Here is a 17386-nt window from a genome sequence, read left to right as displayed (position 1 = left end):
CTCCCATCATCCCTAGCTAGCAGGCCTAGTGGTCAGGGGTGATGGGAACTGTAGTCCCAAAAGAGCTGGAGGACCAAGTTTGGCCATCACTGGACTAGGGTGTATAGTTACACAAAGTGTCACTTGTCCAATGCTCCTTTTTTTGTCAGTACAATTCTTTAAACTCTTCTTCAGAAATTAATGCGAAGGACACCACTCAATGGCTACATGTGAGCCAGGATTACACCAGGAAGAAACGGCATGTCCTTTCTACATGGTTTAAATAAGGGGTGAGAACCTGTGTCCCTCCAGATGTTGTTGGACTCCAACTCCCTTCATCCCTGACCATTGACCAGGGCTGGGCCTGATGGGAGTTGGAGTGTGAAAACATCTGGAGGGCCACAGCTTCCACACCCTTGCTTGAAACAGACACAAAGGATTTAGCAGGTAGCAAGCACAGCAATTGTCTTAACAAAATTATAAATGCATTAATAAAGACGGTCAATATTTATACATTAGCAAAACAATTAGGCAGCATTTTTTTACTTATTTACATGGGATTAAACTCTCACTGACCTCAGGGTGTCCTGGTTTTTACTTTTTGAAATATGGCAACCCTACCTTTGCAGTGAAATAAGTCCACTGAATTTAATAAAATTCTGCAACTGGCTCAGGATTACTCAGCCTTTGATTAAACTCTCACTGACCTCAGGCAGTAGTTGGTGGGCCCCCAGACTGACAACAAGATATTGGGGACAATGTTGTGTGTGCCACATGGCCTCTGCTCTACCCCCTAGCCTGCCTGCTGCTCTCTGGTGTGGTAGAAAACATCCCATTGGTGTTAAAATTCAGTTGTTGTTTCAATTTACTACCCACCCTTTGCTATCAGGTTCCTGGGTGGGACTCACAGCCATTGAAAACAGTTAAATTACAACCACAAGATATGGGTTGGTCCTCACATATCTCAGGTGTCAAAGGGCAAGGGAAAGAGTTGCATCTCCAGCAAGCGATGGTGCCAGATACAATTCTGCGGGGAGGGAATTTGTAACCTAGGAGGTGCCAAAGAGAATGGCCTCTCTCAGGCCAGCGCCCCCAAACCTCTGAGGACAACATCATTATCATAATTTTATTTGTATGCCGCCTTTCCATAGTTAAAACAATGCTCAAGGCAGCTTACAACATGACAAGATTTACATAATTACCAATGTAAAAAAAGTCATAAGCAGTAAATAAAACACATCAAAAACTACACAACCAAATGGAAAACAATTTCCACATAAATCATAAAATCTAAAACTAAGAATACAGCATTCATGTCAATTACAATTTAAAATGGCACAGATAAAAAAAGCAATTTAAAAAACAAAAACAGAGTCCTCTCTGCCCAGATGGAAAGAGGCAGGCAAGGCCCTTCAGGCCCTCAGCAGCAGGTGAGTCCCTCAGCCGAACTATGAAGAAGACTCCTCTGCTGATCTTAACACCAGAAAGAAACAGTATTTCATATATTTGGGGCCTGAGTAGCTTTAGAACTTCAATCACTAATACGAACACTTTGAATTGGGACTGGAAACAAACTGGCAACCAGTGATGTAGCTGCTTAAAACAGGAGTTACACAAATTCTACAGAGAAGCCCAGCCAGGAATCTGGTTGATGTGTTTTGGACTAGCTGAAGTTTCCGAGGCATCTTCAAGTCCATTTAAGTTGATGGAATTGGTGAGGTGGGTGAGCAGTGAAGACATCTCGTCCTTTGGTCTCTTTTCTCTCCATTCTGATTGTGGACTAGATTGTAGATCACGGCCCACAATCTGACTCCCGCCCCTCTGACATCTCCCTTCCCCTTTTCTGAGGTTTCCTGCTTGAAGCAATTTCAAGTTCTCCTTCCTTGCTCTTCAGCCAGAGAGAACCACTGCTGTCTCTGGGGGTTTGGCTTCCACACCCTTGGGAACCCGGAATCGGATCATCCTCAGCCAGGGAGACATCAGCATCAGATTGATCCCCAATTTAGGAGGTTTCACAATGGGCCGTCCAGGATTCCCTGTCCTCCATGTTCTTCTGGGCTTGGCTTGGGCACAGTTGGGTGAGTTGGATCAAATACTTCCCATCTCTTCAGCCTCCTCTGAACTTCCTGATTCCTCCTCTGCCTACTGTGACTCTTCCTCCTTGGCTACGATCAGCCCTTAAGCAACCAAACAACTCTCAACAAATGCGACATCTCTGCATTGTCTTGGGCTACATAGTTTTCCTTGTCAGAGCTTGGGACAAATTGCCCTAAAGTACGTCTCCAACCTTTGCCCAATGGTTATTGTGTCTGTCCCAGACTAACACAACAAGCTAGACTTGAATCTTCCCCTCTTCCACACACACCCCGCACAAACTCACAGGTAGTTCTATCGGACCATCACTTGTTACCTTCTCTCGGTTTCTAGCAGCTTCCCATGCCCATAATCTCACTAGGATATTTTCTTCCCCCAAATTTAGGGGCAACTGACACATACGTGAACAATATGACTGTGTGACTGTTTCAGCCGTTCTTTCTCTTTTTCTACCTCCCTGTGTTGCTCAATCAGCTTTGTACTCATTCTCATTTTATTTTGGGGAAGGATCCTAGCTCAAGATTTTAGCATTTGCTTTGTATTCGGAATACCCCAGTTTCAATCCTCAGCATCTGAAGGCTGGGCTGGGAAGTAAGCTTGCCTGAAGCTGCGAGTCACCGTTAACAAAACTGAGCTAGCTGATTCTGTGTAAGGCAGTTTCCTATGTTCCCATGTTCAGTTTAAAAACTGCCATTTTAACACATCAGCTTAATTGCATGCCTTGTTACTATGCTCAAACAGAGGGCCGACAAGAACTCCCCAGGGTGCCAGCGGCTCAGCTTATCTTCTCCCTTAGCAGAGAGAGAAGTGGTTGTGGGAAGAGGGCAAACAGGGCAGGAGCCCAACCTGAGCAGTAACCTTAAATACATTGCAGGTCTGAGGCGACATACACACTATCCCTTTAAATCACATTCAAAGCACATTTTCCCCCCTCAAAGAATTCTGGGAACTGTAGTTTGTTAAGGGTTGCTGGGATTTGTAATTCTGTGAAGCGAACTGCGGTGCCCAGAATTCTTTGAGGGAAAAGGTGTGATTCCAATGCGTGTATATATTTTGTGTATGCAGCCTGAGTCTCGGTGCTGTAGATTGGAGAATATTTGGGGGCTGGCAGTGCAGGAAGCTGAGCAGCCAGCCTCTAACCCAGGGGCAGCCATCATGGCAATCTCCAGGTATTTTTGGACTCCCAACACCCATCAGCCCCAGGCAGTATGGACAATGGGTGGGAATGAAGGGAGTTGTAGTCAGATAACATCTGGAAGGCAGTGGTGGTTATGTTCTTCTGTGAGAGTTCCTGTTTTCCCCTTCATTCGCCCAGGGTGGGAAAATTAGTCCATATGTGGCCACTACCTCTTGCTTTCAACAGGGCTGAGGCTTTCAAACATTCTGTTCTTGCAGGAAGGTTTTGCTTAAGCATAGTTCTCCTTCAGCTGGTGTTGTAGATGCAGCTTTAACATTTCAGTAGTGCCCGGTTTGAGCCGGCACTCTCCCCAACCTCTCACCTTCCATTGTTGGTCCTGCAACACCCTCTCGGCTCCCAGTGCAGGCAAACTGGTTGCGGTCCCCTAAATCCGCCTCTTAGGAATATGTTAGACCTGCTTAGAGACTCAAAAAAAGGGGGTCCCTAAGGATTGATTAGGAAACTGCGTCATAAGGGAATAAATTACATGTTCTCTATCCCCTTGGTAACATCTACAGTAGCAAAATACACGAGACGCTGTTTCAAACTCCAAATGGGGGCAAAGACACCATCTATCCTTGTCCTGGATATTGGTGGGTAAAACCAGGCAATAAAACTGCTCTTCTGTACTCAGGTACTATTAGAAAATAAAGATATGACATCTGTTTGTTAGAAGCAGACCAAGTCAGGTCCCCCAAGCATGGTGTACATGAGTCATTAGCTGGTGTGTGTAACTCTTGAACATCCATTTCCAGTAATACAGAGTAAGGAGAACTGACGTGTGTGTGTGTGTGTGCGTAACCGCGCTTGCGCACTTAATTTTTTTTAATGCTTTCATCAGTATGACAGTTTCTAAAGCAGCCAGACCTCCCCACACCTTCACTTCCAATACAAAAAACTCACCATAGGACACATATCTTGTTTGTTTTCCCCCCATGAACCCACTAGTCCAAAACCCCAGGAAGAAGGAAAAATGCCACAGCAACATTTATTTCGTTGGTCCTGAATAATCGGTGATTAGGCAAGACCACCCACTGATCAGAGGTAGCCTTGGGAGTTACAGGTTCACTCACTTACCTGGACTAATTGTGTGACTGGTGTCTCACTATAGTTTGAGTAGAGAAGCACCTGTACTCTATCCTAACCCCACACTGGGGTGGGAGTGGGCAGGTTAGGATTGCAGCCTTTGTCTGCTATCTCTCTTTCTATCCCTTTCCACCTTGTGAGAGAGGAAGGAACTCTAGAAATGATCTTTCCCTGACTTTGATAGAAGCATTCCATCAGTGCCAGCTGGGTGTTGTAGCCATCAATGCCAGAGGATGGCACGAATCCTACGTAAGATATTAGGTGCCTTCAACAGGGCTGCACTCTCTCACACACACCAGATTAAATCTGAGGCCTGATCTGGAGCTTTGGAACGGCCCTGATCTGACCCAGGGTGATCAGGGACTGAGTGGATCTCAGAAGAAAATCTATTGAGGGCCTTGCACAGCCATGTGGTCAGGAAGGAAGGAGACAAAGCTATGCTGCTGCTTCTTCACCCCCCTTCCACCCACATGCAGGTGGGAGCTATGGAAGGAGGAGATAAACACAGGCTTCCTGCGCCTCTCTTTCTCCTTGCTCTCACTGCTGCCAGAATGTCCTCACATTTACAAAGCCCCAAATTGCTCAGGGTTGACCCTATCCAACTCAGGGCAATCTGGGGTTGCATCAACCCAATTCAGCCAAATCTAAGGTCAACCCAAATACAATTAGCGTACCACTCTTTCCCATACCAGAGGTGTACAGTTTTTTACATGTAATGTTCAGTGAATGCAGAGCCCGTACACTTGTGCACAGAAGATTTGAGCGGTACAAGTCAACAAGTGTAAATGATTTCACCCAAACGCTTGTATATGTGTCGGACCAGCTTGTAGTTGTATTCATTGTAATGTGTAAAGAAGCCTCTTGCCTTGCTGGATCAGTCTAAGGCGGGTGAGCTATGGGTCCAGTGAGTAAGCCCCACTGAATGTGGTGAAGCAGACTTTAAAGTAAACATAGGTTGTATTGTGCTGCATCATTCCATGATACCCAGTATTCTGTCTCCACCAGTGACCAGCCAGATGTCTCTGGAATGATCTGAAGCAGATCTGTGTTTCTCTGCAGCACCTGATAGTTGACAGCCTTAGATAGAATCACAGAATTCTAGAGCTGGAAGGCACCCCAAGGGTCATCTAGTCCAAACCTCTGCAATGCAGGAATCTCATATATGGCAGGTGGCCATCCAACCTCTGCTTAAAAACCTCCAAGGGAGGGGAGTCCACCACTTCTCTTGCGAGTGTGTTCCACTGTCGAACAACTCTTCCTGTCAGTTCTTCCTGAAGATAATGATTTTGTTTTTAAGTGTCACCGTTGTCATGAGCCCAGGCTGATCTTGTGGCGTTATCTCTCTTCTGAAGGGCCCATCTCCTGAAAGTGACAAGCCATTCAGGGAGCAGATCCCCCAAACTGGTTTCCCCTCCAACCACTTTAAAACCACTTTCTGGCAGCGTGCATGATCAGTGCATTTGTGGTGAAGGAGAGCTTGTTTAACACACCTCTCCCCACCACTTCTCATGTCTAAATTTCATTATCACCCAAGCTGCTATTAGATCTACTGGGGAACCAAAGAAAAAAGAAAAAGACAAGTTCTTATACTATGCCTGTCTTTCTTCTGCTGCTGTAGCAATATTTTCAGTTTCCTTGGGGAAGGTATGTCACTCAGCTAATAGGACACCTGCTTTGCTTTCACAAGGTCCCAAGTTCAATCACTGGCATCACGAGGTGGGGCTAGGAAAGACCTCCATCTGAAACCTCGGTGTTCCATTGCCCATCTGTGTAACAGAAAATTCTAAGCTAGATAAGCCAACGATCTGACTCACTATAAAGCAGATTTCTCTGTGTGGCAGAGGGACAACTTAGATCAGGGGAATGGCATGGAGAAAAGGCTTAAAATCCACTCACCCAGCTCCAGTGCCTCAATCCAATAAGTGTCCCCTGAAGAAGGCTTCCTTTTGTCTGTCCTCAATGCACCGACAATCAGTTCAACTACAGAGCTACATGTTCTCTGTATGCTCTCGCCATTCTCACCTGTTGCTCAGTTAGATTTAATAATCTTACTGGGGGAGCAGGGGAGCTTTAGACCAAGTGGTGAACCCGTAGTCCTCCAGATGTTGGACTACGACTCCCATCAGCTTCCACCAGCATGACTAAAGGCTGGGGGTGATGAGAGCTGGAGTCCAATAACTTCTGGAGGTCTACGGGTTCCCCATTCCATCGCCTAGAATTGCAGCCTTACTCCCTAGACACCCCGAGCATTGCATAAATCAATACATAAAACATTGGTGCCTCACTCTGCAAGGGTTCCCTAGGCAATATGTAAGAAAAGTGATGAGAGGGACCTAAACTTTCTTTGAGATGCATAAAAACATGCATAATCCATGTGGATTAGTGCTGCATCCATGCTGGGCATCCCCTCACCAATGCCCCATGCTGCTCACTACGCCACTCTCCTCCCTGCTCCCCCTCTGTTTACGAGTTACCAGACAGTGGGAGAAGAGACTCTGATGATGTTGTTGTTGCTGCTGCTGCTGTTAAATGGTCAGCATGCCAGTCAGCATGCCACAATGTGCCCTCCGTGGTTGTTTTTGCCTGGATGGAATGTGTCTTTCAACTTTGACAATGCCCCTGGCAAATCTATATGAAGGATAGAGAGACATGTGTTCATCCATGTAGAAATTAGCATACTATATTAAAGTAAAATTAATGTTGGTTGCTCCACCCATTTTTGCCCTCTGGCCCTGCCCACTCAGGGCATGCGGCTCCTGGAAGGTTGCCGAGAAGGAAATGTGGCCCTCAGGTTGAGAAAGTTTCCCCTCCCCTATGATATGTGAACTCTCATGCACAGATGATGCCACGTATAGGACACACAACGATACTTGTGATTCAGGGACGCTGACTGCTGTGGGGCTCAAAATCAGGAACCTGACCTAATCTATAGGTCAGTGATCTTAGGGCAGGATGTCTAGGGTCCCACTCTACAGAATGAGTTGGAAGGGGGAAAGCAGCAGGGCTGTCTTATCACATTTCCAAGTAAGTAAGGTAATGTGCTTGACTGTTAAGTTCAAAGTCTACAACTGCCTAGTTGTAACACTGGTCCTATGAATTAAGTAAGGGGTGGGGAATCTGGGGACCTTGAGATGTTTCTGGACTGCAGCTCCCATCACCCCTGATAGTCGACCGTGTTGACTGGGGGTGATGGGAATGGGAGTCCAGCAATATCCAGGTTCCCCACCCCTGGATTAGGAATTGACTTGTTTTACTGTTGGGGCTGCTGTTCAGAGGAGAGATGTACAGGCAGTTTCAACATGGGCATGTACCAAGTGAATCCATCAGGTTTTAAGTCTGCAGCCTATCCAAAGAATCTTGAAAGGCTAAAGAGGAGATCTGCCTGAGACCTTGGAGAGTGCTACCAGCGAGAATAGATAAGGCGGGACTAGTAAGGGTGAAACTTAACTTCAGATAGTTACCCTGTTTATAGACAGACTTGAAGAGATGGAAGGGACATGTTCATCCACAGATACATTAAGGCACATGGTTATGCCAGCAGATGTGGCTGGAGCCAATCATACTCTCACACATATTAACACACACACAAACATGTACATGTACATGCCCTCCAATGCTGATCTAAGGGCACATCAATATGCATTCACACATGCACACTCATACTTGCACAAACTCCTGGGGAGAAAGACCCACAGGACACTTAGAAAGGTAACTGAGATTATGGCCTTTCCTGTTATGTGTATGTTTATGATCCATAGGGTTGTGAAGTCTGAAATAAAGAAAGAAGAAAAGCTCAGAAGACTGATCTCTTTATACTTGGCTGAATTGGGAGCCAACCAAAAGTTCCCTGTCTCGTCTCCAGATAGTTTGGTGATTACTTTTGGAGACCTTTTTCTTTTTTTAACTCAAGGAAGTTGATGAAGCTGCAGTTAGAAGTGGAAGGCCAGAACAGGGGAGAGGGGCTTCTGAACTCTTTCCCCTTATGCAATTATTTCCACCCTGTTTTTCCTGCCCCTGGGGAAAGTTCTCCAAAAAAGACGAAAACACCTTGGAGGGCAATTTTTGGTAGAAAAATTATGTTAGGTGAGAGAATTAAGGAACCCCTCCCATGCATGCTGGTTTTCTACTTCAAATGGCAACATCAGCAGCTGCACCGGGTAAAAAAAAGAAGAGCACATCCCAAAAAAGATTTGCGGAACTATACATAACATGTAGTTTTCACCCTCAGTTTCCACCAGATGGATTCAACAGCACCAGCTGACTGCAGGAGGCTTAGAGATGGGTGTTGATTTCCCTACCATGAGGTGGACTTTTTATTCTGGACCTTTTTTCATCACCAGCCAGTCCAGCATCTGATTGTTCTTTGATATGCTTTGGAGCCCTTACCAATCAACAGGAAAAGATTAATTTCAAAGAAGCCTCAGCATTGTGGTCTAGTTCACATCTCTGCTTCCGTTTGATTCCAGCTTCCTAGATTAGTCACCTGGAGGTGGAGTGTTGCTTTGCCTGTCAGTAATTCTGTGGGTGCAGCTCTGAGTACAGAAACTGATCATGAGCAAAGCAGTCATTATTCTGACGTTGCATGGCCCAGGACCCCCTCAATTGCAGGGGCAAGGCAGCACACGTGAGATGTATCCAATACTTCCACTCCCTTGGTAAAAAATGTAGTGCCAGTACTCACATCACAGGCACCAGAACAAACTTTTCTGCTGCTCAGGGCAGGTGAACACCATCACAAAAAGTACTTTTTATTAATATTAATAGTGGTTTTTATTAGACCCCATAATCTAAAAAAATTTCCAATAGTACTATAATTTTGCCTAATTCCAGCTTTTCCACTCTCTCTTTTTATTTTTTATTTTTTATTTATTTTTATTTATTTATTTGCAACTCATGCTTGTAATTTTTGAAGAAGAAAGCTTCCAAACAGTTTAACTGATGCATCTCTAATACAAATTTTGTGGGGTCACCTAACAATTCTCAGTAGCCTTAAACTAGATTTCCCAGGATTCTGTGAGGGAAGCCATGACTGTTTATAAAGTGGTATGATACAGATTTTAAATATACAGTGCAGATGGGACTCAAGATGGTGGTGTTAATGCTCTGGGGAAACATGCCAAACCTCTCTTTTCTCAAACCACTCTCTTTTCTTCCTTTTCTTTTCGTAGGAGCTGTCCAAGCCCAGAGAGGTAAGAACCTTTTCACACCTTCCTTCATATTATTTACTGCTGCTACTGTTTTAAATAAATGATGCAAGCAGAATCTGTGATGAAGAAACTTTTATTTAGGCTGTTCAGTTCCTAACAGTGATATATCAAGAGGGCACCTGTTCTTTGAGGTTTCAATTCCTTGACTGTGGTTCCTCCAGATTCTTGCACCACTCACAGCCCCTTGTGGAACACTTCAGTTTCTACTTTCAGTCTCTCACTATCGAGACACCCAGCCTTGTCAGGTGGTTGTGTCCCACAGGTGCTGACAGTTGCCCAATGTGGGGACAGGGAAGCTGCGACCCTCCAGAGTTTTAATATTTTTTCTCATAATATTAAATTCTGCCTTTCACAATGTTCCCAGTCGAGAGGTTTGTGGGGGTTTTTAAACCCTAGTGGCTGCTGTTCTGTGTATCTCATGATTCCACTGCTGTTACTCCCCAGACTGTGGCAGCTGCTACCAGCTCAACCCAGGCACCATTGCCGGCGTGGTGCTGGGAGATCTGCTGCTGACTTTGCTCATTGCATTGGCTGTATACTACATGGCTGCCTGCATCCATCAACGCCAATCAGCTGGTAAGGAGAGAAAAGCCATTCTTATTGCAGATATTAATATTGTGCAGCTTGAAGCAAATGGATGCATAAAAAATGACTCATTTTCAAATAAAAATTGTCCAGACCCATAAGTATTATTCAAAGCTTTACTAACCAGAACTTATTCAAAACAGGTAAAAATAATAATCAATAATGCATCCAGATAGTTCCCTAAGGCATATACTTGTCCAAGCATAGGCTCAGCATCTTCTTAGAAATATAATATAACTCTAAACCAACCTAGAATCAAAGGTATCTCTCTCCTTACAGTCTCTGTTAGCCTGGAGCTGTATTATCTTCTAGAGAGACTCATTTTCACATCTTTTTCCCACTGTGCCTGGGAACAGAAAACCAAAGGGAACTCCCTTCAAAATGGCAATTTGCAACCAAATACCTTAATCACATGATCTAAGGTTAAACACTCATGTGAAAGAGCAGAGAACATCAACAGTTGGCCCATCTAGAAGCTCAAAACTTTCTTTTAGCATACTCAAATAGAATTTCCTGTTGTTAAAACCCTTAACAATACACATACAGGCATTTTCCATTTCCATGTCAATTAAAGAATTGCACTTAACAATTATTGTTCCCTGAGCTTGGTTGATCGTTCCCCTTCTGAAAAAACGGCAGAAGTTAACACTACATGCATAGATGTGAATAAGGCAAGAAGCCTATAAACTTGCTACATGGGTGTCCACTGAATGCTCACGGGGAGTGGGGGATTGTTCCTGCCGACCCTGCCCGTCTACTCTGCAGTTTAGCATAACTTGGGTGCAGAACCTATATATGGAAAATCTGTACAGCTTATGCCAAAAGCAGAGTCCCAGCCACCTAGCCATACAAGTTCAGTGTATCTTGATTGGATATGGGTACAAGACTAGAAACTAGAGCTGAGCAGAAATTTTGGGGGGCGAGGGTTGAGAAAATCTCTGAGATTCTTCTTTTTCTCACCCTACCCCCTCAGAAAAAGGAGGCCACTTTGCAGAATTTTCTCCAAACATTCAAAGGTTTTTTTGGTGGTAATCACCATTCTCATGTCCCCCACAATGCCATGGAGTGGCATTAGGTCTTGGGCATTGGGAAGGATGTGTTGGGAAGGATGCAATGCTGGCTGCCAGCATAATTACTACTGCTGATGTCATGGAAGGAAGGAAGGAAGGAAGGAAGGAAGGAAGGAAGGAAGGAAGGAAGGAAGGAAGGAATTGTGGAAATGTCACTGCTAATCATGAACCCACTCCCAAGAAACTGTTGAATGATTTCTCCTCCTTGCCTGCAAAAAAGATTGTGGAGTGAAATTGTCTCCCCAACTTCTCCTTTGCACTAATTTGCATGCATCTCTGCTAGAAACACAGAAATAAACAGATGCAAAGAAACTATTTTCTCTCTACAAGAGGAAAGAGTATCTTTCCCCCACTGATGTGGGAAAGCAGCTTGGGCAGACGATTATCTTTTTCTAAGCAGGCAAATGGCAGGCTAAGAAAGGACTAATCAATCCCTCCCAACTGCGCCACTGTTTGCAGCTCCTGAGCTTATTTCCCATAACTCCCTTTAATAGGAAATGGACGCGGTGAGTGGCAGAACTTGGTGTCTCATATTTCAGTGGTGTTCCATGTAATGCCAAAATCCAATGCCCTTCCCTGCCTCTCGTCTTCCATTGGAGTAATAGTGGCAGAGCTGCTCCGGCGCCCAAGAAACTCTGTGCTTGAAGTGACTGCTAGAGTCGTGCTCCCCAAGAGCACCTCTGTGGCTGGAGTCAAAACAGGACCACAGTGAGTTTGTGAGAACCAGAGGTTTGCAGACACAAGCAAGTAAACAAGCAGACAATAAATTGCAATGGAGGAGGTAACAGACTAATGCAGACTGAGCACACTCAGTAGCCACAGGATGTTGCATGTTAATTGGAAAGGGGGGAAATGGAAATGGGAGGATGGAATGGAGTGTCCTGGAGAAGGGCTTAGCTGGCTGTGACATGTAAGAGTGCGCAGCAATCTTTTGCTGCAGGTCCACTCGATTTCCTTTTTTAAAGCCTAGGAAAAGACTTGCAGAACTCTGCCTAACTTCTAATTTGGCCTTCTCAGCTTGCAGCCGGAGGTTTTAACTGAACCCTTTCAACCACAAACTTTAACCAGCATTACACCCTTCCTCCCTTGAGCAGGGAGGACAAAGTAACCTCAGCTCCCACCCGCTCAGCCTTTTTTGCCTCTCTATTTATCTTTGAGGAACAAGACTCTGGCAGGGGAGGGTTAGAAACTTCAGAGCCATCCTAGTTATTCTTGGCCAGACATTTGTAGGACCCTGAAGCAAGTTTTAGCCAGGATATTGCCATGCTAGCTCAGAGGCACCGGCTTGTGAGGGTGATTGGAGGGAGGCACTATTGCATGTGTGACGTCACACATGTGCAACATCCCGACGTTGCGCACCTAACGTCAGGAGGAGCCGGACACTGTGGTCACACGGCTCCTCCTAGCGCTGCCCCTTCTTCCCTTCATGGAAGGCGGAGGAGCAGAAGGAAGCGGCCACTGGAGTCATGCTTTCTCTCTCACCACAGTCTCAACGAAAATCCCCCCACTGGGTGAACTAGGGGTTTTCATTATAAGGTGCCTAGTATTCATGAGAGAGGTTATTTACCTCGGGACCATGGTGGGGAGGACCTTCCTCCTTGCATATCTGATGAAAGTTGAGGTGATCCCCCCAAGCAACTTTTTTTAAAAAAAATGCCCCTTCCAGTGAATCTTTCAATACTGTATCTCCTTTCGCCTTAGGGGGTGTTCTGGGCAAATATCTGAGAGGAACGGCTCACACTAAGGGCTTGTTCACACTTCTGCTCGTCCCACAGCTAGAAATTCCGGCTTCATTCCCAGGGAAAACCTACTCTTTAGCTTTAAATCAGAACAAACAACATTATGCAGAATACCCAATTGGAGTTTGCTCTGATTGAGCGCTAAAGAGCAGTTTTCCCGGGGGCGGCGGGAAGCAGCAGAACAAGAGGAAGTGTGGATAAGCCCTCAGACACGTAACTGACAAATGTTGATATAACTCTCAAATACCAGAGTCTCGTTTATGCTTGAAAAATAGCATCTATGTCAGCCTGTCATCCCCCAGCTATTTCACCCAAAACATACAGAGGGTGACGGGTTAGCAGTACCTGATCTACACAGATGGAATAAGAAGCAGAACTGTTTCTCTCCCACATGCAAACACTTATTTTTCTTCTTCTTAGGAGACCTAAAGAACCCTCCGCATGAGTCCCCATATGAGGTGAGTGTGACCATGTGATTCCTTACTTCGACCCTGAGGCCTACTAAGCAGGCCTGTTGTGATGAGCCAAGCCGTTGCCATGACGCTGAGCCCTGAATCATTGCCACAATGGGAAGGCAAACCAAGGCATTATACCCTGATAGGTTGAATGCTGGTGTGCATGTTAATCTGTTTTTAGTTTATTGCTGTTTTTATTTTTTTTTCCCCCTATTTTAATAGCTTTTAAAAAAAACATTTTTATTGATAATTTTGCTATTTTTTGTAAACCATTTTGAGGTTTTTGTTTCGTTTTGTTTTTTGTTGTCCAGCAGTATATAGACTTTATGAAATTTATTTAATTAATAAATTATAGTGCCAGGGCAGAAAATCAAAATGGAGCATGCATATGCACATAGCAGTCAGGGTTGCCTCCAATTCGTTGCCCAAAAAATGAGGAAATGCATGTCCAGAAGGGAAATCACAGTCAGGTATAACATTTTCATGTAGTAATTTATATGTATGTATCTCATAGGGTGTGCAGATGGTGGCCAGGTCTCCTGCCCACTGTAAAGTCCCCTTGCTCTCCATTCTTAGTATCAAAGTACAGAGGACTCCTTCCGCCCCCTATAATAGACGCCCCTGTCCCGACTGTTGCATTTCCAACAAAGGAGAAAAAATGACTATTCAGCCAGCCAAATAACGAAGATATGCCTTGAAACTCTGCTTCTTTCTTCCCTTACAGGAGCTCCAAGTCCGTGGGGTGGATATTTACAGTGACCTCAAAAATCCCGGCCCTGGAACCTACAAATAGTCTTCCTTCTCTGTGCTGCTCTTTTGAGCTTCTACGTACAGTTGTACCTCGGGTTACATACTCTTCAGGTTACATACGCTTCAGGTTAAAGACTCCACTAACCCAGAAATAGTGCTTCAGGTTAAGAACTTTGCTTCAGGATGAGAACAGAAATCGTGCTCCGGCGGCGCAGCAGCAGCGGGAGGCCCCATTGGCTAAAGTGGTGCTTCAGGTTAAGAACAGTTTCAGGTTAAGTACAGGCCTCCGGGACGAATTAAGTACTTAACCTGAGGTACCACTGTACAAGATTGCTGTTCAGTTTCTCCTCTACAGCAGGCCTACCCAGAAGTTGTACTTTAAGGAAAGCTTTCTAACTGTGAACTTTCATTTGCTTCTTCTCAATATAGAACTTCCTCCACAGAGATCGTCTGCTCTATTTTTGTGGAGCGTGTTCTGTCCTGTTCCCCCACCCACCCGCATGCATCAATTGCAACATGGTCGGAACTGCCACGAGTTGAGACACAATGCAGAGCTCTTGGTGGTGGGGGGTTGGGACATGTGAGCCCACCTTCTTCGACCAGGACCCCCTTCTTCAAGCATAGAAACTCTGGCTGGTAGCCAAATGCCACAGCAAACCAGGTAATGTTGTGTCATGCATAAGACTAGAGGAGAAATCCATTTCGGCTGACATTTAAAGGCCAACTTACCTAATTTCAGAAACAATGCATGAATGGAAGCAAAGCCCTCCTTTGAAATTTGCACTTCCCCAAATTTGGCAATGCAGTTCTCCAGCCAAAAATCCATATATATGAGGAAGCCGTCCATGTAAATGCATATATTTGTGAAAATGACGCACAAGCATGCATGATATTATTAGCTTTGCAAAAGTGGGCATCTTAGACAAAATTGCATACCAAAAAAATCTATTCAGAGAAATGTGCACTATGATGCTGATGTATTTTCATGAGGACTTATAAAAAATAATTTGCAAACCACCTAGCAGCTGATGTTTGAGGTAGCACTGCAGCAGCAGCTGCTTTCCTCTGCATTCTTCAGCCAGCCCCAGAGCGTCATGGAGAAAGAGCTGGAGAGCAGGGGAAAATGGACATTCGGAAGCATTTTAGAGGGTGTTCCCCAATTTACATGATTTTGCTTATGAGTGTGGGGGCCCACAAGGTAACCCCAGTGCAAATGGGGGGGGGGGGTGCCTGTATCAAATACGCCAAATATATATTGTAATAAATGCAGTGTAATTATTCCAATAAATAATTAAACAAATCAAACATGTTTTTGTGTTGTTGTTCTACAAATATGTCACAATTCATATCTTCTCAATAGCCATAAGACAGGGATAGGGAACCTGTAGCTCTCTGAGGCTGCTGATGGACTCCAGCTCCCATCAGCCTCGGCCAGTATGGCCAATGGTCAGGAATGATGAGAGTTGTAGTACCAAAAATAAATAGTCTAACAGCATGTTCCCCAGTCCTAAGACCCCCATTGTACATCTGGCTCCACCACAAGATATTTTTATTTTGTTCCTGGCTCTCACTGATGGACCTGGGGAACTGGAGCACACACAAAAAAGAGTCTATCTCATAAACCTGAATCCCGACTACCCCTGCTGTAAACTGATACTTTTGTCCGATTTACAGTGAAAGAAGCAAGAGACTCCTTAAGTACAGTGGTGGAGCACTCCGGGACTGAAATATATAACCCAGGTTGGGCAGGAGGGTTTGGGGTTTTTTTATTTTTGTTTTTTTACTAAAGACAGGCACCCCTATTTGATCACTTTATTTCTTTGTCAGTCCTGCTCTAGATTTTCCTGTTAGTAATCCCCATCCACCAGGGCCACTGAGAAATTATTTCCAGGCACTCACAGGACATGACACATTGCTTCTGTTCTTTTGTGCTTGATGTCGCTAAGAAGAGGGGTGGGGGGAATGGGGCCCAGGGGACAAATGTAGCCCTCTGGACCTCTCCAACTGTCCTTCATGATACTGTGATTCTCTAAAGAGAATGGATACAGAATTCTAAGCATCTTCACCAGTGCGTACTTCCAAACTCCTATGTGGGAATGCTTTGATGGTAAAGCTGCTATGAAAATGATTGAATGTTTTAGTCTAGATCAGGGGTTGTCAACCTGGTCCCTACCACCCACTAGTGGGCATTTCAGGATTCTAGGTGGGCGGTAGGGGGTTGTACGGCACAAGCTGAATCCTCCTTCCATCTAGCACTGGTGGGCGGTAAGGAAATTTGACCATCAAGGAAGATGCATTAGTGGGTGGTAGGTATAAAAAGGTTGACTACCCCTGGTCTAGATCTACTAAGTTATGATCATTCAGATTCCAAACACTTCAGACATTCAGCGGGGGGGGGGGGGGAGCGCAGAAAAGCAATCAAAGCCCTGATCTACAACACTGTTGCCGACAGAGTTGTTGGATGAAAAGGGGTGAGAGGGCAAGGCTGAGAAATCTGAATATAAGATGCAAAATCATCCAGTCTGTTAGATCTAGTGTGGGCTAACTATCCTGTTTTTGAGACAGGCTGCAAAGTCAGAGTTGGGTAACCATTCACTGCATGCTGTGTTTGCTTCTAATCTGATCTTTCTCAGCGGGAGGAGCAAGTAGTGTGAGACCGCAGACAGCTTCCTGCTGCCTTGTTGCTGTGGAGGGGGTGGGGAAAGAGGTTTTTCATTCCTTCCTACAGAGAGGATCCTGCTCTTCAGTTTGGAGGAATCAGCAGTTGGGCCAAGGCTGAACCTAAAGAATTATGTTGGGTGGGAGGGATGGTGGGCAATGGCACAAAGTGAGTAGCTGCTGCTGCTTGGGCAGGGCACTTTTAACACAGGAAGCTGCCTTGTACTGTGTCAGACTATCAGTCATCTAGATTAGTATTGACAAGACTGATTGACAGCAGCTCTCCAGGGTTCCATGATAAGGTTTTCATGCCAAGCCATATCTGGAGATGTTGGGGATTGGACTTGCTGCGGGCAAATTAGCTGCTCTACCACTGAGCTATGGCCCTTTTAAGAACAGCATCCTTGCCACCCACTCCACCTGCTCCTAGCTCCACAAACAAATGATTCTTAGCTTAAGGCTGCCCCAATCTGAAGGACATATTTTGAACTTGTAACATAGCATGCCTTCCCTATCAACGCACCCACACATACCCCAGATAGGTTAACGGCGTCTCCTTTTCTCCAACGCCAGCAGTGACCCAAAC

The 17386-nt window shown here is 45.1% G+C and overlaps 1 protein-coding gene across 1 annotated transcript; it reads left to right on the top strand.

The window, feature by feature from the left end:
• The first annotated feature begins 1829 nt into the window (after positions 1-1829).
• On the top strand, positions 1830-15447 carry TYROBP (transmembrane immune signaling adaptor TYROBP). The gene is made up of 5 exons (XM_083752138.1): positions 1830-2057; positions 9505-9525; positions 9988-10119; positions 13358-13395; positions 14117-15447. The coding sequence occupies exons 1-5, from the start codon at positions 1997-1999 to the stop codon at positions 14183-14185; spliced, it is 321 nt and encodes a 106-aa protein (XP_083608264.1). The 5' UTR covers positions 1830-1996; the 3' UTR covers positions 14186-15447.
• The last annotated feature ends 1939 nt before the right edge of the window (positions 15448-17386 follow it).

The sequence above is a fragment of the Podarcis gaigeae genome (assembly GCF_964106915.1).
Source record: "Podarcis gaigeae genome assembly, chromosome: 8".
Lineage (NCBI taxonomy): Eukaryota > Metazoa > Chordata > Lepidosauria > Squamata > Lacertidae > Podarcis > Podarcis gaigeae.
Note: the sequence above shows the minus strand (reverse complement) of the source record. Positions and strands in the feature narration are given on the sequence as shown.

Coding starts and splice junctions, on each gene's coding strand:
- TYROBP (XM_083752138.1), top strand. CDS start 1,997: ATGGGCCGTCCAGGATTCCCTGTCCTCCATGTTCTTCTGGGCTTGGCT. Junction 2,058..9,504: donor CTTGGCTTGGGCACAGTTGG/GTGAGTTGGATC, acceptor TTCTTTTCGTAG/GAGCTGTCCAAGCCCAGAGA. Junction 9,526..9,987: donor AGCTGTCCAAGCCCAGAGAG/GTAAGAACCTTT, acceptor GTTACTCCCCAG/ACTGTGGCAGCTGCTACCAG.